At 41.0% G+C, this 27,941-nt stretch overlaps 1 protein-coding gene across 1 annotated transcript; it reads right to left on the bottom strand.

Annotated features, from left to right (window-relative positions):
- Window positions 1–27,941, bottom strand: cldn7 (claudin 7). Its single transcript, XM_062984570.1, has 4 exons — window positions 27,329–27,941; window positions 6,241–6,405; window positions 4,068–4,152; window positions 1–380 (listed from the first exon to the last, which is right to left on the bottom strand). Exons 1-4 carry the CDS (start codon window positions 27,549–27,551, stop codon window positions 209–211), a joined length of 645 nt encoding a protein of 214 aa, XP_062840640.1. The 5' UTR covers window positions 27,552–27,941; the 3' UTR covers window positions 1–208.

Below are 27,941 nucleotides of genomic sequence, written 5' to 3'. Positions count from 1 at the left end.
TAATTACAAAGCCAGTTTATTTTTTTCAAAAAGTAGTACAATTAAGTTTCTTAAAAAACCGCGTTATGAAATGCAGAACGTTAAAAAGGCACTCCGAGGGGGCCGAGGTTCAAGATCCGCCAGGTGTGTGTGTGTGTGGCACCGGGCAGAGTCCAGGTGTGTCTTCCAGGTGTGCCTGGGGCAGGTGTGTCGGGGGCGGGACTCTCTCTCAGACGTATTCCCTGCTGCTGCTGCCGGGCTTGGAGATGGGCTTGCCTTGCGGGTAGGAGCGCCCGCTGTAGCCTTCTTTGGAGGGGCAGGAGCAGGAGAGGAGCCCCCCGCCCAGGAGCAGCAGGCACGACCCCGCCCAGCCAATGAAATTGGCCGCCCCAAATTCGTACCTGGGAAAGGGAACACACAGGTCAGCTCTGACAAAATAAAAGACTTGACTCAAAGATCTACACTACTAGTTAATACAGGGCCCGATGTCATGATCTCCAATCTTTGACACCTCCGGTCGGCTGACAAAGAGCAGATGCCAGCCATAACAACGGGCCAGCCATAAAACCTCAATTACCCTCTGGTATGTGAGAGCCCCTATATAAATGGGCCAAAGAGAAGGTTCTGGTATTCTGTACAATAATGATGTCATGATCTCCGATCTTTGACATTTCCGGTCGGCTGACAAAGAACAGATGGCAGCCATAACAACGGGCCAGCCATAAAACCTCAATTACCCTCTGGTATGTGAGAGCCCCTATATAAATGGGCCAAAGAGAAGGTTCTGGTATTCTGTACAATAATGATGTCATGATCTCCGATCTTTGACATTTCCGGTCGGCTGACAAAGAACAGATGGCAGCCATAACAACGGGCCAGCCATAAAACCTCAATTACCCTCTGGTATGTGAGAGCCCCTATATAAATGGGCCAAAGAGAAGGTTCTGGTATTCTGTACAATAATGATGTCATGATCTCCGATCTTTGACATTTCCGGTCGGCTGACAAAGAACAGATGGCAGCCATAACAACGGGCCAGCCATAAAACCTCAATTACCCTCTGGTATGTGAGAGCCCCTATATAAATGGGCCAAAGAGAAGGTTCTGGTATTCTGTACAATAATGATGTCATGATCTCCGATTTTTGACATCTCCAGAAACAGAGCAAGCGCTGACAAAGAACAGATGCCAGCCATAAAACGGGCCAGCCATAAAACCTCAATGACCCTCTGGTATGTGAGAGCCCCTATATAAATGGGCCAAAGAGATGGTTCTGGTATTCTGTACACTAAAACCTGTTGGAATCTACCAGCGTGTGTCTTGGTGCTTTTTCTGGTGGAAGACTGACCCACAGCACAACTGGGAGAAGAGAACCCGACACCCAGCTATCTAACAAACAAACAAACTTGCAGCAGACATCTTGCCTCTCTCCATGCTTACGGGAGAAGAACAAAGGCTTGCCATGAGTTCAGAGAAAGAGGTGTGTCCTTGAGAAGTATCAAGCTGGATCTACACTACTCTATATCCCAGGATTTGATCCCAGATTATCTGCTTTGCACTGGATTATATGAATCCATGCTGCCAGATAATCTGGGATCAGATCCTGGGATATAGGGCAATGTAGATCGAGCGTCAGTCTAACAAATAGTCATCTTATACACAAGTATATATATGGTACATTTATTATTTTCTACTATTATTATTGACATTAGATTTATTATTGTACTCTATTATTATTACATTTATCATTTTACTCTTATTATTATTGCTACTGTTACATTTATTTTAATCTATTCTTTATTATTATTAATACATTTATTATTTGGTTCTGATATTGTTATTGCATTTATTATTTTACTCTATTTATTATTGTTATTACATTTATTAATTTACTCTATTATTACATTTATTTATTTTACTGTATTTATTATTATTATTACAGTTGTTTTACTCTATTATTATTATTATTACATTTATCATTTTACTCTTATTATTTTGCTACTGTTACATTTATTTTAATCTATTCTTTATTATTATTATTAAAACATTTATTATTTAGTTCTGATATTATTGTTATTGCATTTATTATTTTACTCTATTTATTATTGTTATTACATTTATTAATTTACTCTATTATTACATTTATTATTTTACTGTATTTATTATTATTACATTTATTGTTTTACTTTATTATTATTATTATTATTATTATTATTATTAAAAGGATACATAAGCACATTTACATTGAAGAAGTTGAGAATAATGATTTAATCAGAGTTGGACAGTGTTATCTTAAATTACAGTTTTATGTAAATATTCAAAAATGTAATTTTATTATGATTTATTTTCATTTGTGAGATTTACCGCTCTCGGCTTATACTTGAGTCAACATTTTCCCAGTTTTTTTGTGTGGTAAAATTAGGTGCCTCGGCTTATATTCGGGTTGGCTTATACTCGAGTATATACGGCACATTAATAAGGAAGCTTTAGACTTCTAGTTACATCAATGGAGCAAGTTAGGCTATGAAAAATGCTTTCATGCATAGCGCATGTAAAGGACCTTCTTTTAGGTATACAGTATATGGAAGCTAACTATGATGAAATATTTGCATTTGGAGCACATGCTTTTGTAGACTACCCTTTTGGCCAAAGCACATGTGCATTCAAAAGTTCAAAAATTAAAATATCAGATTTTTGCCTTCTGGGTAACACATAGATACAGTTGGGCTATGAAAAATGCTTATTGTGCATATTTATGCCCATGTATGTAAGCATGTGAAGTGACGTACTAATGATGAGATGTATGTAGAAGCATGTTCTTTGTCTGAAAATGTATAAAAGGCAAGTCAACGCCTTGATCGGGGCTCTGGTTTGCTTTTTGGAAGAGATTCCACTTCCAGAGACTCGGCTGAATATAATAAACCGGACTTTTTGGCCTCTCAAAGGATCTCTCTTGCGTTATCTCTCCCGTCATCTACAACAGTAACACATAGATACAGTTGGGCTATGAAAAATGCTCTTGTCCTGAGCATGTGTGCATTAGAAGGTTCAAAAAGTAAAATATCAGATTTTCGCCTTCTGGGTAACACACATAGATACAGTTGGGCTATGAAAAATGCTCTTGTCCTGAGCACATGTGCATTAGAAGGTTCAAAAAGTAAAATATCAGATTTTCGCCTTCTGGGTAACACACATAGATACAGTTGGGCTGTGAAAAATGCTCTTGTCCTGAGCACATGTGCATTAGAAGGTTCAAAAAGTAAAATATCAGATTTTCGCCTTCTGGGTAACACATAGATACAGTTGGGCTGTGAAAAATGCTCTTGTCCTGAGCACATGTGCATTAGAAGGTTCAAAAAGTAAAATATCAGATTTTCGCCTTCTGGGTAACACATAGATACAATTGGGCTATGAAAAATGCTCTTGTCCTGAGCACATGTGCATTAGAAGATTCAAAAAGTAAACTATCAGATTTTGCCTTCTGGGTAACACATAGATACAATTGGGCTATGAAAAATGCTCTTGTCCTGAGCACATGTGCATTAGAAGATTCAAAAAGTAAAATATCAGATTTTCGCCTTCTGGGTAACACATAGATACAGTTGGGCTATGAAAAATGCTCTTGTCCTGAGCACATGTGCATTAGAAGGTCCAAAAAGTAAAATGACCAATACTCTTAGCCACTTCTGGGTATATTAATACAGCACATGGAAAATGCTGGAGCGCATGGGCATTCGTTAGAAGGTTCAACGAGTACATTATGAGAGCAAAACAGTCCAAGGTCTGGATGTTGTGGTGCATGGGCCACATTATAATCCGCACCCTGGCCCGGGGGATTCTGGGCTTTGTAGTCCTTTCCAAAGGTGTTTCTCAGTCTAAACCAGGCATGGGCCAACTTGGGCCCTCCGGGTGTTTTGGACTTCAACTCCCACCATTCCTAACAGCCGGTAGGCTGTTAGGAATGGTGGGAGTTGAAGTCCAAAACACCCGGAGGGCCCAAGTTGGCCCATGCCTGGTCTAAAGTGTTGCGCCTCCCATTACTTTCCCCATCCATCCCCATCGAAGGTTGTTCTTAAAGGAGAACTCACTTTGAATTGATGGGCACCAAGCTATTGTAGAAGTTCTGCACAGTCTGGTTTCCGATCCAGGAGCAAGCGACGAGGCAGCACAAACCTGGATCCAAGGAGAGATGGGTTTATTTATTTACAGTATTTATATTCCGCCCTTCTTTCTCACCCCGAAGGGGACTCAGGGCGGATTACAATGAACACATATATGGCAAACATTCAATGCCAACAGACAAACAATATATATAGACAGACACAGAGGCATTTAACATTTTTTTCCAGCTTCACGATTCCGGCCACAGGGGGAGCTGTTGCTTCACCGCCCACTAGTGGCTGTACTTCCTCATTCCTTTCCTCGTGTTTTGCTGGCAGTTTTTATGATGTTGTAAATTAGTTAAAATAGCCTCCCGCATAAAGCATACCTAAATTTCCCTACTTGACAGATGCAACTGTCTTTCGGGGCTGCATAGGTCAACAGCAAGCCGGGCTATTTAATGGTCGGGGGCTTAACCCAACCCGGGCTTCGAACTCATGACCTCTCGGTCAGTAGTGATTTATTGCAGCTGGTTACTAGCCAGCTGCGCCACAGCCCGGTTTGATCAAAAGTCTGTCGTGAGGGTTTCGATTGTGCCTCTCTCGACAGCCATTGGGTTAGACCGGATGATCTCTGGGAGACCCTTCCAAGTCTATAGCTTGCTCTAACTCTGGACAAACTGAAACATTTACTCCCTTCTAGAGCCATTTATGATATTGACAGAGGCTGGAAAGGACTGCGGGGAATCCATTTGAACAATAGATTGATCTCTGTACAAATGGCAAAGTCTGAAGAGGAGGAAAAAGCAGGATATGGCCTCCACTGTGCAGCCTTAAAGCCAAAATAAAAGGTCTTGCAAGGCTTTGCTTTTTCACAATCTGGTGGCTGTGATATAATTAAGATAAGGCAAACAATATATGGCTTTGGAAGGGATTTGAACCCAGGTTCAAAGTGCTAGACACCACTTTGTCTCTCTCTCTCTCTCTCTATATATATATATATATATACACACACACACACACACACACACACACACACACACAGTAGAGTCTCACTTATCCAAGCCTCGCTTATCCAAGGTTCTGGATTATCCAAGGCATTTTTGTCGTCAATGTTTTCAATATATCGTGATATTTTGGTGCTAAATTCGTAAATACAGTAATTACAGCATAACATTACCGCGTATTGAACTGCTTTTTCTGTCAAGTTTGCTATAAAACATGATATTTTGGTGCTTAATTTGTAAAATCACAACCTAATTTGATGTTTAATAGGCTTTTCCTTAATCCCTCCTTATTATCCAAGATATTCACTTATCCAAGCTTATGCCGGCCCGTTTAGCTTGGATAAGTGAGACTCTACTCTGTGTGTGTGTGTGTGTGTGTGTGTGTGTGTGTGTGTGTGTGTGTGTGTGTAAGATAAACCCATCCAAAGGCAAACAATATATACACAGTATATGCAGTAATCTTGGTAAGAAGATAGGCTTCAGTGACAAAGAAACCTTTTGGGAAAAACTGATTCCCACAGATAAGAAGAATATAACAAGACTATATAGAAAATTATTGGAATGGTCTACCGAATCAGAATTAGTAAAAACTTGCATGATAAATTGGGCAGCAAATATAGGAAGACCAATTACTGTATATACATGAGGATAAGACTTTTAATAATAATAGAGTAAAATGATAAATGCAATAATAATAATAAAATGCAGTAAAATAATAAATGTAATAATAGAGTAAAGTAATAAATGTATTAATAACAAAAATAGAGTTAAAAAAATGTAAAAGTAACAATAATAGAATAAAATAAATGTAACAATAATAAATAGAGTAAAATAATAATTGTAACAATACCAATAATAATAGAGAAAAATAAATAAATATACCATATATACTTGAGTATAAACTGACCTGAATATAAGCCCACCAGGACCCTCACCCGAGTATAAGCTGAGGAGGGTTTTTTTTTTCAGTCCTAAAAAAAGGCTGAAAAACTAGGCTTATACTTGAGTATATACAGTAGATTGAAGAAAAGGGGCGAAGACATATACATAACTTAAATACAAGCAAGAACTCTAAAATACACTATTGTACTGCAAAGAAGAAGAATGGAAGTACAAATTTAAAAAAACAACATTCCAAGGCTTTGGGAGCTTACCGGAGACGAGGAAGACAATGCCTCCACCCATGGCGATGCGGGCCTTCCTGGTCTTGTCGTCTCCTCCGCAGCGGGTGCACTTCATGCCCATGATGGCAATGGCCATGGCCAGGACCCCCAGGACCAGCGAGACCACCATCAGGGCCCGGGTGGCTTGCATGGCAGCTGGGGAGAAAGGCAGGACAAGCGGAGAGAGGTCAGCAATCCTTCTGCACCATTGCAAGCCACACGTGGACTTCAGAGCATGCATTACTTGTTGGACAACAATGCCCATCATCCCCAGCCAGCATAGGTCCGTGGTATGCTGGGAAATAGTCCTCCAAAAAGCCTGCCCAGAAATGTTGGCTATCTGGTAGTGCCTACAAACTTAATACGTTGGATTTCCATTGGACTACAACTCCCAGCATTCTTCAATATTCAACATTTGGAAGCAATGATGATGATGATGATTATTATTATTAATTGGGACTGCTAGCTATCCGGTTGTGGCTACCAACTTACAACGTTGGAGTTCCGTTGGACTACAACTCCCAGCATTCTTCAATATTCAACATCTGGGAGCAATCATGATGATGAATTGGGACTACTGGCTATCCGGTTGTGGCTACCAACTTACAACGTTGGAGTTCCGTTGGACTACAACTCCCAGCATTCTTCAATATTCAACATCTGGGAGCAATCATGATGATGAATTGGGACTACTGGCTATCCGGTTGTGGCTACCAACTTACAACGTTGGAGTTCCGTTGGACTACAACTCCCAGCATTCTTCAATATTCAACATCTGGGAGCAATCATGATGATGAATTGGGACTACTGGCTATCCGGTTGTGGCTACCAAATTACTACGTTGGAGTTCCGTTGGACTACAACTCCCAGCATTCTTCAATATTCAACATCTGGGAGCAATCATGATGATGAATTGGGACTACTGGCTATCCGGTTGTGGCTACCAAATTACTATGTTGGAGTTCCGTTGGACTACAACTCCCAGCATTCTTCAATATTCAACATTTGGGAGCAATCATGATGATGAATTAGGACTACTGGCTATCCGGTTGTGGCTACCAAATTACTACGTTGGAGTTCCGTTGGACTACAACTCCCAGCATTCTTCAATATTCAACATTTGGGAGCAATCATGATGATGAATTAGGACTACTGGCTATCCGGTTGTGGCTACCAAATTACTATGTTGGAGTTCCGTTGGACTACAACTCCCAGCATTCTTCAATATTCAACATTTGGGAGCAATCATGATGATGAATTGGGACTACTGGCTATCCGGTTGTGGCTACCAAATTACTACGTTGGAGTTCCGTTGGACTACAACTCCCAGCATTCTTCAATATTCAACATTTGGGAGCAATCATGATGATGAATTGGGACTACTGGCTATCCGGTTGTGGCTACCAAATTACTACGTTGGAGTTCCGTTGGACTACAACTCCCAGCATTCTTCAATATTCAACATCTGGGAGCAATCATGATGATGAATTGGGACTACTGGCTATCCGGTTGTGGCTACCAAATTACTACGTTGGAGTTCCGTTGGACTACAACTCCCAGCATTCTTCAATATTCAACATTTGGGAGCAATCATGATGATGAATTGGGACTACTGGCTATCCGGTTGTGGCTACCAAATTACTATGTTGGAGTTCCGTTGGACTACAACTCCCAGCATTCTTCAATATTCAACATTTGGGAGCAATCATGATGATGAATTGGGACTACTGGCTATCCGGTTGTGGCTACCAAATTACTACGTTGGAGTTCCGTTGGACTACAACTCCCAGCATTCTTCAATATTCAACATTTGGGAGCAATCATGATAATTTGGGACTACTGGATATTGCAGTCTAGTACATTTGGGAGCCTACATCCCAGCTCTATTGTTGTGTAAAATAATAATAATTTGGGACTACTGGATATTGCAGTCCAGCACATTTGGAAGCCTGCATCCCAGCTCTATTGTTGTGTAAAATAATAATAATTTGGGACTACTGGATATTGCAGTCCAGCACATTTGGGAGCCTGCATCCCAGCTCTATTGCTGTGTAAAATAATAATTCAGAACTATTGGATATTGCAGCCCCGAACACTTGTGAGCCTATATCCCAGATCTATAGCTATGAGAAATAATAATAATTGGGACTATTGGATATTGCCTATATCCCAGCTCTATAGCATTGTGAAATGATGGTGGTGGTGATGACGATGATAATAATAATAATTGAGATTATTGTATATTACAGTCCAGCACATTTCGGCGCCTACATCCCAGCTCTATAGCTGTGTGAAAAGATGGTGATGACAATGATAATAATAATAATAATAATAATACCTTATTTTAGCAATAATGCAATATAAATAATGATTATTATTTTATTGTAATCAATCATAATTAACATTATAATTGGGACTACTAGATATTGCAGTACAACACATTTGGGAACCTACATCCCAGCTTTGATGATGATGATAATAATTTATTTTAGGAATAATATAACAGACATTATTTCATTGTAATAACAACAGCAGAAGCATCAACAAAAATGTTTCCAGAGAGCAAAGTGGGTTACATGTGGCTGGCCTATCCAATCCACATCAAAGCATGATTTTTAAATTGTAAGCAAAGATAGCCCGATGGCGCAGCATGTTAAAGCGCTGAGCTGCTTAACTTGCGGACCAAAAAGTTGCAGGTTCGAATCCGCGAATGGGGTGAGCAACCGCTGTTAGCCCCAGCTTCTGCCAACCTAGCAGTTCGAAAACATGCAAATGTGAGTAGATCAATAGATCCTATTATGAGGAGATCCTATTATTATTATACAGCTTAGAAAACTCACAGCGACCCATTATTATTGTTGTTGATATTCTTTCTGGATCAAGGCCCAAAGCAGCTCACAACCTTTAAGAAAATGCAATATGTAGGCAGCAAGCTTGGGCTGTGTGTTGTTTATGTTTACATACTGTATATACTCGAGTATAAGCCTAGTTTTTCAGCCCTTTTTTTAAGATTGAAAAAGCCCCCCTCGGCTTATACTCGGGTGAGGGTCCTGGTTGGCTTATATTTGGGTCAGCTTATACTCCAGAATATATGGTAAACTTATTATTTTTCTCTATTATTATTGGTATTATTACATTTATTATTTTTCTATATTATTGTTGTTACTATTACATTTATTTTGCTCTATTTTTCATTATTATTAATAATACATTTATTATTTCACTCTGATCTTATTATTATTATTATTACATTTATTGGTATTATTACATTTATTATTTTTATCTATTATTGTTGCTACTATTACATTTATTTTACTCTATTTTTATTATCAGTAATAATACATTTATTATTTCACTCTGATCTTATTATTATTGCATTTATTATTTTACTCTATTATTACATGTATTATTTTACTGTATTTATTATTTATGAATATTATTATTATTACATGTATTATTTTACTCTATTATTAAAAGGATACATAAGCACATTGACATTGAAGATGACAATAATGATTTGATCAGAGTTGGACAGTCTTATCTTAAATATAAGCTTTATGTAAATATTCAAAAACATTTAACCTACTGATGCCTCAATTCATGTAATTTTATCTATTTTTAGTTCAGAAATTTTCCACCCTCGGCTTATACTGGAGTCAATGTTTTCCCAGTTTTTCGTGGTAAAGTTAGCTGTCTCGGCTTATATTCGGGTCGGCTTATACTCGAGTATATACGGTATATTGTCTAAAGTAACAATTGGAATGATTTGTATACAGTACTAACAAAAGCTTCCTGTTTCTGCCTCCTTTAGTCACTCAAAAGTTACATGTATCCAGGATTGCAGATAAATTACATAATATCTGTATAAGCCAGGCTTTAGATGAAGCAGAGAGCCAGAACAGGTGCATGTCAATAGATTGTAAATGGTTTAAAGCAGGTCTGGGCGAACTTGGACTCTCCGGGTGTTTTGGACTGCAACTTCCATCATTCCTAACAGCCTCAGGCCCCTTCCTTTTGCTCCTCAGCCGCTTAAGCGGCTGAGGAGCAAAAGGAAAGGGCCTGAGGCTGATAGGAATGGAGGGAGTTGAAGTCCAAAACACCATGGTTTACACCAGGAAATATAATCCGATAATGGGACACACTTTACAAATATCCATGGGAGTTGCAGTCCAAAACTGCTTAAGCTGCCGTGGGGCAAAAGGAAAGGGCCTGAGGCTGTCAGGAATGGTGGGAGTTGCAGTCCAAAACACCCGGAGAGCCCAAGTTCGCCCAGGCCTGCTTTAGACATACCTTTAGTTGCATTTTTCTATGGTTTGCAAGGAAAGAAATGTTGCAAAAAGGGTCAACACCCAACAAATTTGATGTCATGCGGACAGTTTCGTGTGTTTTTTTTTTTTAAGACGAGTGAAAAGAAAACGCAGTTGTCAACACGAAAGAGGGAAGCTCCCTGGGAACAGGGTGGGGACCAAGCAAGGCAAGGAAAATATGTTTGCAGAACGAAGAGCAGAGCAAATAAGGAGAAATGAATCACCATCTCGACACCCTTGAAAGAGTTTCTTGAAGAAGAAGCAGCTTTCGTTGCAAGGATTCGAATTCAGGTCTACTGGCCTGGGCAAACTTGGGCCCTCCGGGTGTTTTGGACTACAACTCCCACCATTCCTAACAGCCTGCCGGCTGTTAGGAATGGTGGGAGTTGTAGTCCAAAACACCCGGAGGGCCCAGGTTTGCCCAGGCCTGGCCTATACTGTACATAAAGCAATGCACTTTGACTTTTAATTTCCTATAAGAGGTATAACGCAGAATTGGGAGAAGGGGCTCCCCAAAGGCCATCTAGTCCAGCCCTCTGCTAATGAATCCACAGCCAATACACCCAATCAAGAAACTGAATGTCTTTTTCCTCGATTATCCAATTTGTCCAATCTTATTTGGATTCATATATTTACTTGATTTTTCACACTATACAGTATAGGGATCCAAGGAAGCTAAACATAAATATGTTGCCAAAGGATTCCATGGCCAGAATCACTGGGTTGCTGTAAGTTTTCTGGACTGTCTGGCCATGTTCCAGTAGCATTCTCTCCTGACGTTTCACCCACATCTATGGCAGCCATCCTCAGAGGTTGTGAGGTCTGTTGGAAACTAGGCAAATGGGGTTTATATACAATAGAATCTCACTTATCCAACATAAACGGGCCTGCAGAATGTTGGATAAGCAAATATGTTGGATAATAAGGAGGGATTAAGGAAAAGCCTATTAAACATCAAATTAGGTTATGATTTTACAAATTAAGCACCAAAACATCATGTTATACAATCAATTGGACTGAAAAAGTAGTTCAATACGCAGTAATGCTATGTAGTAATTACTGAATTTACAAATTTAGCACCAAAATATCATGATGTATTGAAAACATTGACAACAAAAATATGTTGGATAATCCAGAACGTTGGATAAGCGAGTGTTGGGTAAGTGAGACTCTACTGTATATACCTGTGGAATAAGTCCAGGGTGGGAGAAACAACTTTCGTCTGTTGGAGGCAAGTGTGAATGTTGTCATGGGCCAGCTTAATTAGCAATGAATGGCCTTACAAGCTTCAAAAACTGGCTGCTTCCTGCCTGGGGGAATCCTTTGTTGGGAGGTGTTAGCTGGCCCTGTCTGGAATTCCACTGTTTTCTGAGTCCTGTTCTTTATTTACTGTCTTAATTTTAGAGTTTTTAAATACTGGTAGCCAGATTTCATTCATTTTCATAGTTTTCTCCTTTCTATTGAAATTGTCCAAAAAATCTGGCTACTTAAATCTGGCTATTTAAAAACTCTAAAACAGGAGAGGAAACAATCAGGGCCAGCCAACACCTTCCAACAAAGACAGGAAACAATCAGGGCCAGCCAACACCTTCCAACAAACGATTCCCTCAGGCAGGAAGCAAACAGGCTTTGAAATTGCAAGGCTATTCAATGCTAATCAAAGTGGCCAACAGCAACATTCACACTTGCCTCCAACAGACAAGAGTTCTTTCTCCTACCCTGGACATCCTTCCACAGATATATAAATCCCACTTGCCTAGTTTCCAGCAGACCTCACAACTACTGTCATAGATGTGGGCAAAACGTCAGGAGAGAATGCTTCTGGAACACGGCCAGACTGCCCAGAAAACTCACAGCAACCCAGTAACCACAAAGATGCCTACAATGCAAATTAAGACTGTCTAAATGCATTAAAGTATTGCTTTTGCAAAATATTGTGTTGCAAAGGGATAAAAGCAGAATAAAATGAAAAAAAGAGGAAGAAAAGAAGGTTAGAAAACAATTAAACCACGTCTGTCATTAAACCATAATAATAGTAGTGATAGAAAGAAGGAAGTTAAAACAAAAAGCCATTTGGATCGTTAAGCCATAATAATAGCAGTAATAATAGTGCGAAAAAGAACAATTACCAAACAACAAAGTCGTTTACGTCATTCAACCATAATAGTGATAATAGTAATATAATAATAATAATAAACCATAATAATAGTAGTGATAGAAAGAAGGAAGTTAAAACAAAAAGCCATTTGGGTCATTAAGCCATAATAAAAGCAATAATAATAGTGAGAAGAAGAAAAATTACTAAACAACGAAGTCCTTTATGTCATTCTACCATAATAGTGATAATAATAGTAATATAATAACAATAATAATAAACCATAATAATAGTAGTAATGATAGAAGAAAGTTAAAACAAAAAGCCATTTGAGTCATTAAGCCATAATAATAGCAATAATAATAGTGAGAAGAAAAATTACTAAACAATGAAGTCCTTTATGTCATTCAGCCATAATAGTGATAATAGTTATATACAATAATAATAATAATAATAATAATAATCCATAATAATAGTAGTAATGATAGAAGGAAGTTAAAAGAAAAAGCCATTTGGGTCATTAAGCCATAATAATACTAGTGAGGAGAAGAAAATTACTAAATAACGAAATCCTTTAAGTCATTTAACCATAATAGTGATAATAATAGTAATATAATTATAACTAAAATAATAAGCAGAATAAGTAGAAAATTAAAACGGCCCTTTGTGTCATTAAATCCTTCAATATAAAAAAAAACTTAAACTACATTAGGAACTACACAGCCAACCCAAAATCCCTTGAAAAAGGTACTTTGGAGAACTACAAATCCCTAAATTCCCATCAGCTTTGGGGATTTGGAGTAAACTTGTTGATATTTTTATCAATTTCTCGGGGAAAATGGAGAAGCCTGTCCAAGCCAGGGAGAAGAATCAAGACTTTGGGAAGGGCTCAATGAGGAGAGCGGCGCTTGTGAGTTTTGCACAACAGTTGTGTCACACAAGGAGGGACGGTGCAAATAGGACACACGGGAGGACACACGGGAGGACACCTGTGTTCGGTTCCGCACCTTTGGCCTCTCGAAAGGTAGAGTTTCTGCAGGTGGAAAGGAGACAAAGTCTAAAAGGGGCCCTTTTGTGAACAGAGGGCCATAAAACACACGCCTCGCTTAACTCTTTGCGGTTCGGAGCCATGAAACGAGGAGCCGAAATTTCCCTTTTTCCTTCCATATAATACAAAAAAAAACCCAGAAAGTACAAATGTCATTAATGAAGGAGATCCAATCTAAGGGTGCATCTACACGGTGGACTTAATGCGGTTTGGTACCACTTTTACTGCCCTGGCTCAACGCAATGGGATCCTGGGAGATGTAGTTTTGCAAGGTCTTTAGCCTTCAGTGCTTCGCTAAACTACACCTCCTCGGTTTCCATAGCAACGAGTTATGGCAATTAAAACGGTTTCAAATTGCATTAAGTCCACAGTGTAGATGCCTTTAGTGCTTTGCTGAACTACACCTCCCCGGTTTCCATAGCAATGAGTCATGGCAGTTAAAGCAGTATCAAACTGCATTAAGTCCACAGTGTAGATGCCTTTAGTGCTTTGCTAAACTACACCTGCCCGGTTTCCATAGCAACAAGTCATGTCAGTTAAAGCGGTATCAAACTGCATTCACAGTGTAGATGCCTTTAGTGCTTTGCTAAACTACACCTCCCCGGTTTCCATAGCAACAAGTCATGGTAGTTAAAGCGGTATCAAACTGCATTAAGTCCACAGTGTAGATGCAACCCTGTGTTTGCCAAATTGAGACTCTAATAATGCTTCCATAGCTGATGGAAGACAGATCCTGTTTGAACCTGATATACCATCTATATATATATATACACATACACATACACACATACACACACACACGTGTGTGTGTATGTATGTAAATGTATATATATACACACACAGAGACATATATATATATATATACACACACACAGTATATGTGTGTGTGTGTGTGTGTATGTATATATATGTATGTAAATTTATATACTGTATATGTATATATATATATATATATATATATATATATATATATACACACACACACACACACACACACACACACACACACATATATACACATATATGGACATACACATATAGGGGGTGATTTTAAGGGCGTTTCCACTTTTCTTTGAATTTCTATGGGAAATATAAGCATCCTTTCCTTAAAGGACACACATATAGAGGAAGCACATTTTATAATTTTACAACACAAACTCAAACCGGCTTTGCTCCTTTTCCCACCAATCAATAAACGTTGAAATATAGATTTGACAAAACCCAGTTGTCAGTTACGGGTTGTGTGACATTGCCGTTCCAAATTCAAATGATAAGGAAAAGGCGGTTTGGACTCAAGCCTGAGCAATAACTTCCTGATAGTAAACACTGCGTGACCATGGAATTTGGACGGCCTCGGAAAGCAGCAAAGTCAAATCCAGCACAAACCGTGGATGAGAGCAAACCCTATTGAAATGACCCAAGAATCCTGCACCAAATACCTAGACGGGGTATATTTTGCAGGTCAATGAAACCACGGCACTGGCCCCGTGGATATGGGGGTCATCATGTCTTTGAATGTTATGCTCAGCCTTTTAAGATACTTGCTTTAAGCGGGTTGTACAAAGATAGGGAAGGTATTGTTACTGAAAGCATGGAATTTATGCTCCTTCGGCTAAGGCTAGGATGAAAAACTATCTCTTATTTCTATCGGAAATGTCAGCAATTTGGTAGCTGTTTTGGCCCAACTCAGTAGTCTTTTAGGTCTAATTCAGTAGCCATTTTGGGCTGGATCGGTGGCCCTTTGGGACCAACTTAGTAGCCCTTTGAGTCTCCAATTCTGTAGCCATTTTAGTCCAAATTGGTGGTCTTTTGGATACAATTCAGTGGCCATTTTGGTCCAATTTGGTAGCCCTTTGAGTCCAACTCAGTAGGCATTTTGGCTCTAATAGGTGGCCCTTTTGGGTCCAATTCAGTTGCCATTTTGGCCCTAAAAGGTAGCCGTTTGGGGTCCAATTCAGTAGCTGTTTTGGTCCAAATTGGTGGCCTTTTGGATCCAATTCAGTAGCCATTTTGAGCTGAATTGGTTGCTTTTTGAGTCCAATTCAGTAGCTGTTTTGCCCCAACTTTGTGGCTCTTTGGGCACAACTTGATAGCCATTGCGGCCCAAATCAATGGCCCTTTTGAATCCAATCCAGTAGCCATTTTGGCTACTCAGTTGCCCTTTGGGTCCAATTCAGTAGCTATATTAACCCAACTTTGTAGCCCTTTGGGCATAACTTGATAGCCATTTTGGCCCAAATCTGTGGCCCTATGTCCCATTCAGTAGGCATTTTGGCCCAAATCAGTGTATAAATAGAATAAAGCCAAAATTTACTGTATATACTCAAGTATAAGCCTAGTTTTTAGCCCTTTTTTTAAGACTGAAAAATTCCCCCTCGACTTATACTCGGGTGAGGGGTTGGCTTATATTTGGGTCAGCTTATACTCGAGAATATATGGTACATTTATTATTTTTCTCTATTATTATTGGAATTATTGCATTTATTATTTTTCTCTATTATTGTTGCTACTGTTACATTTATTTTACTCTATTTTAGTATTATTATAATACATTTATTATTTCACTCTGATCTTATTATTATTGCATTTATTATTTTACTCTATTTATGATTACATGTATTATTTTCCTGTATTTATTATTATTATTACATGTATTATTTTACTCTATTATTATTAAAAGGATACATAAGCACATTTACATGGAAGAAGATGACAGTAATGATTTGATCAGAGTGGCCTTTTGAGTCCAATTCAGTAGCCATTTTGGGCCAAACTGATAGAACTTTGGGTCCAATTCAGTAGCCGCTTTGGTTGAACTCAGTGGCCCTTTGATCCAACTTGCCAGTCCTTTGAGTCCAACTCGGTAGCCATTTCGGCACAACTCAGTGGCCATTTTAGTTCAACACCTGAGACCTAGGTGGCAGGTAAGGAATTAAACCACTACAGGTAAAAATAGAAAATGGGAGCTTCGTGAGCCTGAAAAAGAGACTCACTTCTCACTTGGCCGAATGCTGAATCGGGATCCGGTCCCATCCGGCCCCGCCCAAGGCTCTTCCGCTGCCACAGGTGAGAGACAGGTGACATCACTGACTCCCATGGACAGGTGTTCACGCAAAGGCAATGAAGCCCAACCAACGCCAGTCACAAATCAATCATAGTTTCACTGAAACTGAAGTGGAGAGAAAGGAATAAGGCCTTGCAACAGGTATGGGCCAGCTTGGGCCCTCCGTCCAGGTGTTTTGGACTGCAACTCCCAGCATTCCTAACAGCCTCAGGCCCTTTCCTTTTGCCCCTCAGCCGCTTAAGGGGCTGAGGGGCAAAAGGAAGGGGCCTGAGGCTGTTAGGAATGCTGGGAGTTGAAGTCCAAAACACCATGGTTTACACCAGGAAATATAATCCGATAATGGGACACACTTTACAAATGTCCATGGGAGTTGCAGTCCAAAACTGCTTAAGCGGCTGAGGGGCAAAAGGAAGGGGCCTGAGGCTGTTAGGAATGCTGGGAGTTGCAGTCCAAAACCCCTGGAGGGCCCAAGCTGGCCCATACCTGTTGCAAGGCCTTTTGCCTCCTCCTGACCCTTGCGGTCAAGTTTCAGCCGCAGAAGGAGCAAGTTTGTTTTCACAGAGAACAAAGACCGATAAGATAGGGAGGCCTTGGGTTTTATAAACAGAGCCAGGAAATCCTGGTCTCATAATCATCTAGAATCCCCAAGAAAAGCAGAATTTAGTGTGGATTGCAATGCCCAGTATCCCCAACTAGCCAGCAAAGGAGTTCTGGGAGTTGTAGTCCACAAGGAAACTTTTCCCATCCATCCAGAGACTCAACAAAGCCTTAGAAACCAAAGAGTTCCAATGAAGTAGCTTAGCTCAAAGGTCTGTCAATCTACAATTATTCTCCAAGCTGTAGCCTTTAGTTAGCTGGGGATTTGGGGAGTTGTAGTCCAAAGGGAAACCTTTCCCATCCATCCAGAGACTCAACAAAGCCTTAGAAACCAATGAGTTCCAATGAAGTAGCTTAGCTCAAAGGTCTGTCAATCTACAATTATTCTCCAAGCTGTAGCCTTTAGTTAGCTGGGGATTTTGGGAGTTGTAGTCCAAAAGGTAAGCATTCATCTTGACCAACGGCAGACCTCAGTGGTCAATTTCCCCTCCTTCCTTTTCTTCCTTCGGCAGCTATGTCCTCAATTTGCTGCCTTCTCAAAATTTTTGGATTGCAGCACCCATCATCCCCTGATATTGCTTCCTTCCATTATGGTAGATGAGGATCGTCAGCCAAAACTCCCCAAAGAGCACAAAACTGGAAAGTTACAGACTACAACACCCATCAGTCTGAGTCACTGACTAGAAACGAGGCTCATTTCTAGGCAGTGACTCAGACTGATGGGTGTTGTAGTCTCTTAGCTATCTAAGCACAGCACACATTGCCTGCCGGGGACCATAAAAGGGAGGCATTTCTCTTCTAAGTATGCCAAATCTTCCTCCAAACATCCCTTTAATAGCCATTGATCATGGAGTCCTGGGAGTTGTAGTTTTGCAAGGGCTTCAAAGCCTTCCCTGCCCAAAGGTGCAAACTACAAATCCCAGGATCCCCATCGCATTTGAGTCACGGCAAGTTCAAATGGTTATCGAACTGCATTCATTCTACAGTGTAAATGCATCCATAGCTCGAGCGGAACTGTGTTCGAATCCCATTGGGCAATTGAAGGCAAGTCGCACTCTCTCAGCCTCAGAGGAAAATCAAACAAGAGGAAAGTACTAAAAACAGAGCCTCGCCGCTGGTATTTTTTCCCTCGCTACGGACAGTCCATCAAGCCGCACCTAAAAAGCCTCGCCCTGCTCTTTCAAAGCAACATACCTTCGGGCAGACTTTAGGAGAAAACAGAAAACAAGAGCGACAAAATACATACTATATATATACTAGCTGTGCCCGGCCGCGCGTTGCTGTGGCAAAGTCTGGTGGTCTGGGAAATAAAGTATTGAGGAATTGGTGGTAGTTAATGTAAAGGGTAAAGGTTTTACCTTACATTAAGTCCATTATAAATGGGTTATATAGCTGTGTGGAAGGGCCTTGAGTCTACACTATCATATAATCCAGTTAAAAATCAGATAATCTGTATTTTATAGGCAGTGTGGAAGAGGCCTAAGTGAGGCCTAACTCTGCCTGTTCCCTGAGCTGAGTGGGTTGCTAGGAGACCAAGTGGGCGAAGCTTAGCCTTCTAACTGGCAGCAATTGGATAAAAACAATAATTCCTCTCCCTCTAATTAGGACTTTATTTTTCTTTCCTTTTTGTTGTATGAACGTAGAGGCATGGATGAGGGGTTGTGCTGCCAAGTTTAGTGTTTCTGGGATGTGTAGTTTTGTTGTTTTGTCCTAGGCCAAAATTTCATTACTCTTTTATATATATAGATATATATATATAGAGAGAGAGAGACTTGTTATAATTTGGATCAGAAGATCCTAAAGGTAATTTTTCATAACCTGCCAACATGCCGGACTACAACACCCACAATCCCCCCAAATCCGACTTTGCTCTTTCCTTAGCTTGGGATTCTGGGAGTTATAGTCCAAAGAGGAACTTCTCGGCTTGCAAAGATAATACACGGCTCACATATAAACCAAAGAGCTCCAACTAAAGTCTGTCAGCATCTTCTCCCAATCTATCATTTCTAGTCTTTATCTAACTGAGGATTCATGGTAGCTTTGCTGCCCAGGGGGTGATGGGTGTTGTAGTCCAGCACCTTGGCAGGGTCCATGATGGGAAAGAATCTCTGCAAAATCAACACCAAGGCAGCCCAAAAGTATTTTCAATTGGATTGAGCCACCTGTATTGTCCAGATGGGTGTGTCTAGACGACCTTTGGGGTCCCCATCCATCCTTGAGATCTGATGTTTCCATACAAAGCACAATATATTGGGAAGGAGGGGTCCTTATAGGGTCAGCCGAACGCAGACAAAGTGGGAAAGGATCTTAAAAGCTCTACACGGTTTAATCAAAGCAGTTTGAATGGGAGTTGCAGTTTTACAAGCCTGCTGAGGCTCGTTCCACCAAACTACAACTTCCAGGGCCATAGCAGTTAAAGCAGTGTCAAAATGCATTAATCCCGCAGTGTAGGGACACCCTAAGTCAGAAAGAAGTGGAGCTAAATTATCCCGCTAGTCTGGAAAAGAGAATATAGTTTTGGACCAGAATCTATTCCAGTATTACATCATACTGGAATGCATCAATCAAAGAGATATTGCACTTATTGCTCACATAAGTGTCTGACTCTGGGGGTTGGTGCTCACCTCCATTACTAAGCTGAAGTGATCCGTAGACACCTCCAGGTCATGTGGCCACTGGCATGACTGCATGGAGCACGGTGACCTTCCCGCTGGAGCGGTACCTATTGATCTACTCACATTTGCATGTTTTCAAACTGCTAGGTTGGCAGAAGCTGGGGCTAACAGCAGGAGCTCACCTTGCTCCCCAGATTCGAACTGCTGAGCTTTCAATCAGCGAGTTCAGCAGCTCAGTGGTTTAACCCTCTGCGCCACGGGAGGCTCCTTACTCACACCTTACTCACCCAATTTTATTATCATCATCATCATCATCATCAATGAGCCATATCATGCAGGTGTTGCATAGAATAAATCCATTATTTTCCTCTACCCCACCGTATCATTACTATTGTGCCATATCTTGCAGGTGCTGCATAGAATAAATCCGTTCTTTTCTTCTACCCCACTGTATCATCATCATCATCATCATCATCATCATCATTGTGCCATATCTTGCAGGTGTTGCATAGAATAAATCCATTATTTTCCTCTACCCCACTGTCAATTATTATTATTATTATTATTATTATTATTATTATTATGGTCACGACTGGACAACGTCAGAGGAAAACCTTTACCTTTACCTATTATTATTATTTATATTTATTATCAATGTTGCATAGAATAAATCCATTATTTTCCTCTACCCCACCGTATTATTATCATCATCATCATTCATCATCATCAATGTGCCATATCTTGCAAGTATTGCATAGAATAAATCTGTTCTTTTCCTCTAACTCACAGTCTTATTATTATCATCATCATCATCATCAATGTGCCATATCGTGCAGGTGTTGCACAGAATAAATCCATTATTTTCCTCTACCCCACCGTCATATTATTATTATTATTATCATCATCATCATCATCAATGTGCCATATCTTGCAAGTGTTGCATAGAATAAATCTGTTCTTTTCCCCTACCCCACCGTCACATTATTATTATTATTATTATTATTATTATTATTATTATTATTATTATTAGATGCGTAAAATAATTCTCTTTTTCTCCCCTCTCTAGTCTAAAATGGCCCCAGGATGAGCTGGTTCTAATGGTGGAAAACAAACAAATGCGGTCGAGCCAACTCCTTTGCTCCTTTGTCTTGCTGAGACTGCGGAAAGGTGTGACCCATGAAGAGAGAGAGAAAGAAAGGAAGAAGAAAGAGAAGAGAAAGAAGAAAAGAAAAACCTTGGGGAACTGACCCAACCGGCCAAGCAAGGCACTTTCAGGGAGGGAGACTCCACAAAGGGAGCCGGAAATGCAAAGTTTGAGTCCCACCAAAGTTGCCTCAAACTTTGGCCTTGGAAGAGGAGGAGGAGGAGGAAATGGCCAGGGAAAAAATACATAAGAGGGTCTCCATCTAAGCCATTTCAAGCTGGCCTTTCCATAGCCCCCAATATTATTATTATATATAGATTTAATTAAAAGACTTTGGGCCCTTTCCCAGAAGGAAAGGCGGCAGGCGGTGGCTTTGAAGCTGTTGTCTAAACAGAGCCTTAAGGAGCAGGATTTGCCCCTAATCCCCAAAATCAGCACCCAAAATGCCATTTATGGGCCATTTAAATTCCTGAAGGTTTGGAAAGGATTGAGATCCTGGTGAGAAACCCCAAAGCCATCGTTTCCGAAGGGAAAGCCGCCGCCATAAAAGGCTTTGGGAAGATGTACGACTAGCAACACCTTTGGAGGAGTTGGATGGGGATGATGGGAATTGTAGTTCTGCATATGAAGGGGATCAGGATGGAGAACTTGGGCAAACTTGGGCCCTCCAGGTGTTTTGGACTACAACTCCCACAATTCCTAACAGCCTACCGGCTGTTAGGAATTGTGGGAGTTGCAGTCCAAAAAACCTGGAGGGCCCAAGTTTGCCCATATTCTTTGAACTTTTAAACCAGAGCAAACTTGTGGGTGTTTCAAAGCACTCCCTCCCACACAGCCCTGTTGTACTGGATCTCTCCAACTCCCTCGGGGCAAGCTTTAATTAGAAGCAGCTCCTCTTTGGCATGTCATGAGAAGCAGCCAGCGAGGTAGCCTCTGGGCATGTGCAGAGAGCAGTCTCTGGCTGGTTAACTATAACTAGCCCCACAGAGGTGGGAAGGGTACAGATGCATACCCCAGTGCCCCCTATTTTGTCTCTTCAAAACTGGAGAGGAAAGTAACCCAACTGAGTCCCTTTTGAAATATATTTTCAAAGGATTTTAAGACTATTTATTAGTATCTCTATCTATTTATTTCTGTATTTGAGGGATTGGACTGGATGGCCTTTGGGTGTCCCTTCTAAAGCCAAGATTCTATCTGTCTGTCTGTCTGTCTATCAGTATTTTGGGGGTTGGACTGGATGGCCTTTGGGTGTCCCTTCTAAAGCCATGATTCTCTCTTCTCTCTCTCTCTCTCTCTATCTATATTTTGGGGGTTAGACTGGATGGCCTCTGGGGTCCCCTCTAAAGCTATCTATCTTTCTATCTATCTATATTTTGGGGGTTGGACTGGATGACCTTTGGGTGTCCCTTTTTAAAGCCATGATTCCTTCTATCTATCATATCTATCTATATTTCAGTGGATGGACTGGATGGCTTTTGGGAGTCCCTTCTAAAACTATCTATTTATTTATCTATCTACAGTAGAGTCTCACTTATCCAACACTCGCTTATCCAACATTCTGGATTATCCAACGCATTTTTGTAGTCAATGTTTTCAATGCATTGTGATATTTTGGTGCTAAATTCGTAAATACAGTAATTACTACATAGCATTACTGCGTACTGAACTACCTTTTCTATCAAATTTGTTGTATAAAATGATGTTTTGGTGCTTAATTTGTAAAATCATAACCTAATTTGATGTTTAATAGGCTTTTTCTTAATCTCTCCTTATTATCCAACATATTCACTTATCCAACGTTCTGCCGGCCCATTTACGTTGGATAAGCGAGACTCTACTGTATCACTATTTCTGTATTTGAGGGGTTGGACTGGATGGTCTTTGGGTGTCCCTTCTAAAGCTATCTATCTATCTATTTATTTGGGGGATTGGACTGGATAGCCTTTGGGTGTCCCCTCTAAATTAATCTATCTGTATTTCAGGGGTTGGACTGGATGACCTTTGAGTGTCTCTTTTATAGCCATGATTTATTCCATCTATCTATCTATCTATCTATCTATCTATCTATCTATCTATCTATCTATCTTTCTTTCTTTCTTTCTTTTGGGGGTTGTACTGGATGACCTTTGGGTGTCCCTTTTAAAGCCATGATTCATTCTGTCTGACTGTCTATCTATCTATCTATCTATCTATCTATCTATCTATCTATCTATCTATCTAATCTATGTGCATTTGGGGGTTGGGCTGGATGTCCTTTGGGTGTCCCTTTTTAAAGCCATGATTCATTCTTTCTTTCTTTCTTCCTATCTATCTATCTAATTTATGTGCATTGGGGGGTTGGGCTGGATGACCTTTGGGTGTCCCTTTTAAAGCCATGATTCTATCTATCTATCTATCTATCTATCTATCTATCTATCTAGTATCTCTCTATCTAGTATCTATCTATCTATCTATCTATCTATCTATCTATCTAATCTATGTGCATTTGGGGGGTTGGAGTGGATGTCCTTTGTGGATCCCTTTTAAAGCCACAATTCTAGCTATCTATCATATCTATCTGTATTTCAGTGGATGGATTGGATGACCGTTGGGGGTCCCTTTTTAAAGCCATGATTTTATCTATCTGTCTATCTATCTATCTAATCTACCTGTATTTTGGGGGTTGGGCTGGATTGCCTTTGGGGGTCCCTTCTAAAGCTATCTATTTATTTATCTCTCTGTATTTGGAGAGCAGTACTGGATGGTCTTTGGGGAGTCGCTTTTAAAGCCCGATTCTATCTACCTACCTATCTAATCTACCTGTATTTTGGGGGTTGGACTGGATGGCCTTTGGGGATCCCTTCTAAAGCCATGATTCTATTTATCTGTGTTTTGGGGGTTGGACTGGATGGCTTTTGGGGGGCCCTTATAAAGCCACAATTCTATATATCTAATCTATCTGTATTTCGGGGGTTAGACTGGGGATCTCTTCTAAAGCCATGATTCTATGTATCTAATCTATCTGTATTTCAAGTATGGGACTGGATGGCCTTTGGGGTCTCCTTTAAAGCCTTCTACCTACCTGCCTGCCTATCTAATCTATCTGTAATAGGGGTTGGACTGGATGGCCTCTGGGGGTCCCCTCTAAAGCTATCTATCTATCTCTATCTATCTATCTATCTATCTATCTATCTATCTATCTATATTTTGGGGGTTGGACTGGATGACCTTTGAGTGTCCCTTTTAAAGCCATTATTCTATCTATCTATCTACCTACCTACCTGTATTTTGGAGTTTGGGCTGGATGACCTTTGAGTGTCTCTTTTAAATCCATGATTTATTCTATCTATCTATCTATTGATCCATAATCTATTTATTATATATCTGGATCTTGGACTGGATACCCCTTGGCATCTTTTTCAACACCACGATTAATTCTATTTAATTATGTATCTGTCCAATCAAAAATTATTGAGTCCCATTACAACAGCTTTAAAAATATATTTTCAAGGAGTTTTAAGATCATCCATGTTATCTATTAACATACATATATATCTATTAACATAGATATCTGACCAGTATAGTTCCTTGTATGATGATATCCTATGTACTACTCACTCTTTTCTCTCTGTTCCAATTAAAGGCCAGTTTGGCCAAAATAATCTAAATTTAAGGTGGATTTTTTTCTCATTTTTTCCCATAATTTGATGTCTATCTTTTATCTAGTTCTGCTTTAACTCTCGACTCGAAACGATAGTAGAGAAAAGGCGTGTTTATGACAGGGTGTGTGTATTCGGGTGGGATGACTGGCTTCCTTTTGCAGACAAGGAGTAAAACTGTTGAAAAATCATCGTTAGGAGGAAACTTCGTTAATCAGTAAAGAAAGGGCCAAAGGCCAAGAGAAGAAGAAGAGAAGGAGGAAGGGGGAAAACAAGGACTCAAATTCAGGTCTACAGGCCTGGGCCAACTTGGACCCTCCCGGTGTTTTGGACTACAACTCCCACAATTCCTAACAGCCTACCGGCTGTTAGGAATTGTGGGAGTTGTAGTCCAAAACACTGGGAGGGCCCAAGTTTGCCCAGGCCTGTAGACCTGAATTTGAGTCCTTGGAGCAAAACTTGGGGAAATTCAACTTTGGGTGGATGCTGGGAGTTATAGTCCCTCAAAAGGGAAAGTGGAAGGGAAAATAGGAAATTTATTGGCAAATACGGCATGAAAATGGGGCTTATAGGGGTTGTAGTCAAAAGGAAATAGAAATGAAAGCAGACCGCAGACAAAAAAGGGTGGGGTTTGCAGTGCCAAAAAGGGGGATTCTGGGAGTTTGTGGCCCTCAAAATGTGGATTTCGGGTGTATGTAGCTTGAGAAATTGGAGTTCTACGAGTCTATTGCCTGGAAATTGAGGGTTCTAGGTGGGGTGATCCAAAATATGGGGATTCTGGGTGTCTGTAGTCCAAAATATGGGGATTCTGAGTGTTTGTAGTCCAAAATATGGGGATTCTGGATGTTTGTAATCCAAAATATGGGGATTCTGGGTGTTTGTAGTCCAAAAAATTGGGATTCTGGGTGTTTGTAGTCCAAAATATGGGGATTCTGGGTGTTTGTAGTCCAAAATATGAGGATTCTGGGTGTCTGTAGTCCAAAAAATGGGGCTTTTATACCAAAAATTAGGGATCCTGGCAGTATATATCCCCCTAAATTAGAAATCTGTACATTTGCAGTCCAGAAAGTGGGTTGTGCATAGCCCCAAAAAACAGATTTGGGGAGCAAATAGTTTGAGAAATAGAGATTTTAGGGAGTATATAATCCCAAATGTAGATTTTGGATGCTTCTAAGTCCCAAAAATAAGGATTTTGGGAGCATGAAGTAGAAGGAAGTGGATTCTGGGAATATTTGATCCAAGGATTCGGGAAGTTTGTCGTCCAAAAAGAAGTGTGGAAAGTGAGTAGCCTGAAAAGTTTAGTTTCTGGGAGGTTCTAGTCCTGAAATTGGGCTTCTGGGAATCAAAACATTGGGGTCCTGGAAAGTTTACAGCTGGGAAAATACAGTAAAACTAAGGAGAGTTTGTTTGTCCAGAAAATGGGGGTCTCGGGAGTTTATTTTCCCCAAAATGATTTGGAGTATTTAAAACCTCTGAACTGGGGGTTCTGGGATTTGTTGCTCTCTCAAAAGGGTTATCCTGTTTGCTCAAAGAGATTCTGAACATTTAAAGCCCTTGAACTGCGGATTCTGGGCTTTGTTGCTCCCCAAAAGGGTTATCCTGTTTGCTCAAAAGGATTCTTATCTTAGTCTTTGAAGCCTCTAAACTGGGGGTTGCTCCTCTAAAAGGGTTGTCCTGTTTGCTCAGAAATTCTGAGCATTTAAAGCCCTTGAACTGGGGATTCTGGGCTTTGTTTTTCTTATCTTAGTCTTTGAAGCCTCTAAACTGGGGGTTCTGGGCTTTGTTGCTCCCCCCAAAAGGGTGGTCCTATTTGCTAAAGGAATTCTGACCATTTAAAGCCCTTGAAATGGGGATTCTGGGCTTTGTTGCTCCCCCAAAAGGGTTATCCTGTTTGCTCAAAGATATTCTGAGCATTTAAAGCCCTTGAACTGGGGATTCTGTGCTTTATTGCTCTCCCAAAAGGGTTATCCTGTTTGCTCAAAGGGATTTGGAAACTTTAAAGCTTCTAAACTGGGAGTTCTGGGCTTTGTTGTCCCTCAAAAGGGTTATTCTGTATATCTGAAGCCCCTGAACTGGAGTTTCTGGACTTTGTTGCTCCCCAAAGGGGTGGTCCTGTTTGCTCAAAGGGATTCAGAGTAATTAACGCCCCTGAACTGGGGATTTGGGGCTTTTTTGTTCTCCTAGTTGCTCACGGCTGAGTCTTTGAAGCCCCCGACTTGGGGGAAACTGGGCTTTGTTGCTCCCCAAAAGGGATTCTGAGTGATTAAATCCCCTGAACTGAGGGTTCTGGGCTTTGTTGCTCCCCAAAGGGGTGGTCCTGTTTGCTCAAAGGGATTCTGAGTAATTAACGCCCCTGAACTGGGAATTCTGGGCTTTTTTTGCTCTCTTAGTGGCTCAATTTTGAGTCGTTGAAGCCCCCGACTTGGGGAAAACTGTGCTTTGTTGCTCTCCAAGGCGACGCCCAAGGGTGAGATTACTCTGCGAGGGTCCTGGAGCCCCTCCCTCGCCTTTCCCAAGCCCCACTTCCCGGAGACCCCCCTTTTCCTCCCCAAATGCCCCCCAAAGACTCACTGTCGAGGGTCAGGACGGAGTCGTAGACCTTGCAGGCGATCTGCCCGGTGCTCTGCCAGACGCAGTTCATCCAGAGGCCCTTGTAGATGGCCTGGGCCGTGATGATGTTGTCCCCGGCGTAGGAGGACATCTGCCACTGGGGCATGATGGTGGCCACCAAGGTGGCGATCCAGCCCAGGAGGGCCAAGGCGAAGCCCAGCAGCTGCAAGCCCGAGTTGGCCATGAGAGCCCGGGAGGAGAGGCGTCCGAGCAGCAAACAACCCCAAGGAAACGCGCAAAGGAGGCGGCGGGAGGCGCTTACCTGCGCGCCAGGTGAGCGCACCTGTATTTATGCCTTTGGCGCCCAGGGAAGGAGGGAGGGAGGGAAGGAAGGGGCGCGTGACGTCAGCGCCGGAGGAGGAGGAGGAGGAGTGTCACCAGAAACCGAGACCCAAGGCCACCCTCCAGCCCCCTCCCCTTTCGCCCTCTTCCAGGCGGAAATCCCACAGGTGAGGCGTCGCCAGGTGACCGGGACATCCGAGACCTACTTTCCTCGAGTCTGGAGGGAATGGGAAAGGAAAGGGAGGGTTGGAAGAAGGCAACAGGTTGCTGCTGGCTTTTCTGAGTCCTACTT

The sequence above is a fragment of the Anolis carolinensis genome, chromosome 6 (assembly GCF_035594765.1).
Source record: "Anolis carolinensis isolate JA03-04 chromosome 6, rAnoCar3.1.pri, whole genome shotgun sequence".
In the NCBI taxonomy this organism is placed as follows: Eukaryota; Metazoa; Chordata; class Lepidosauria; order Squamata; family Dactyloidae; genus Anolis; species Anolis carolinensis.
Note: the sequence above shows the minus strand (reverse complement) of the source record. Positions and strands in the feature narration are given on the sequence as shown.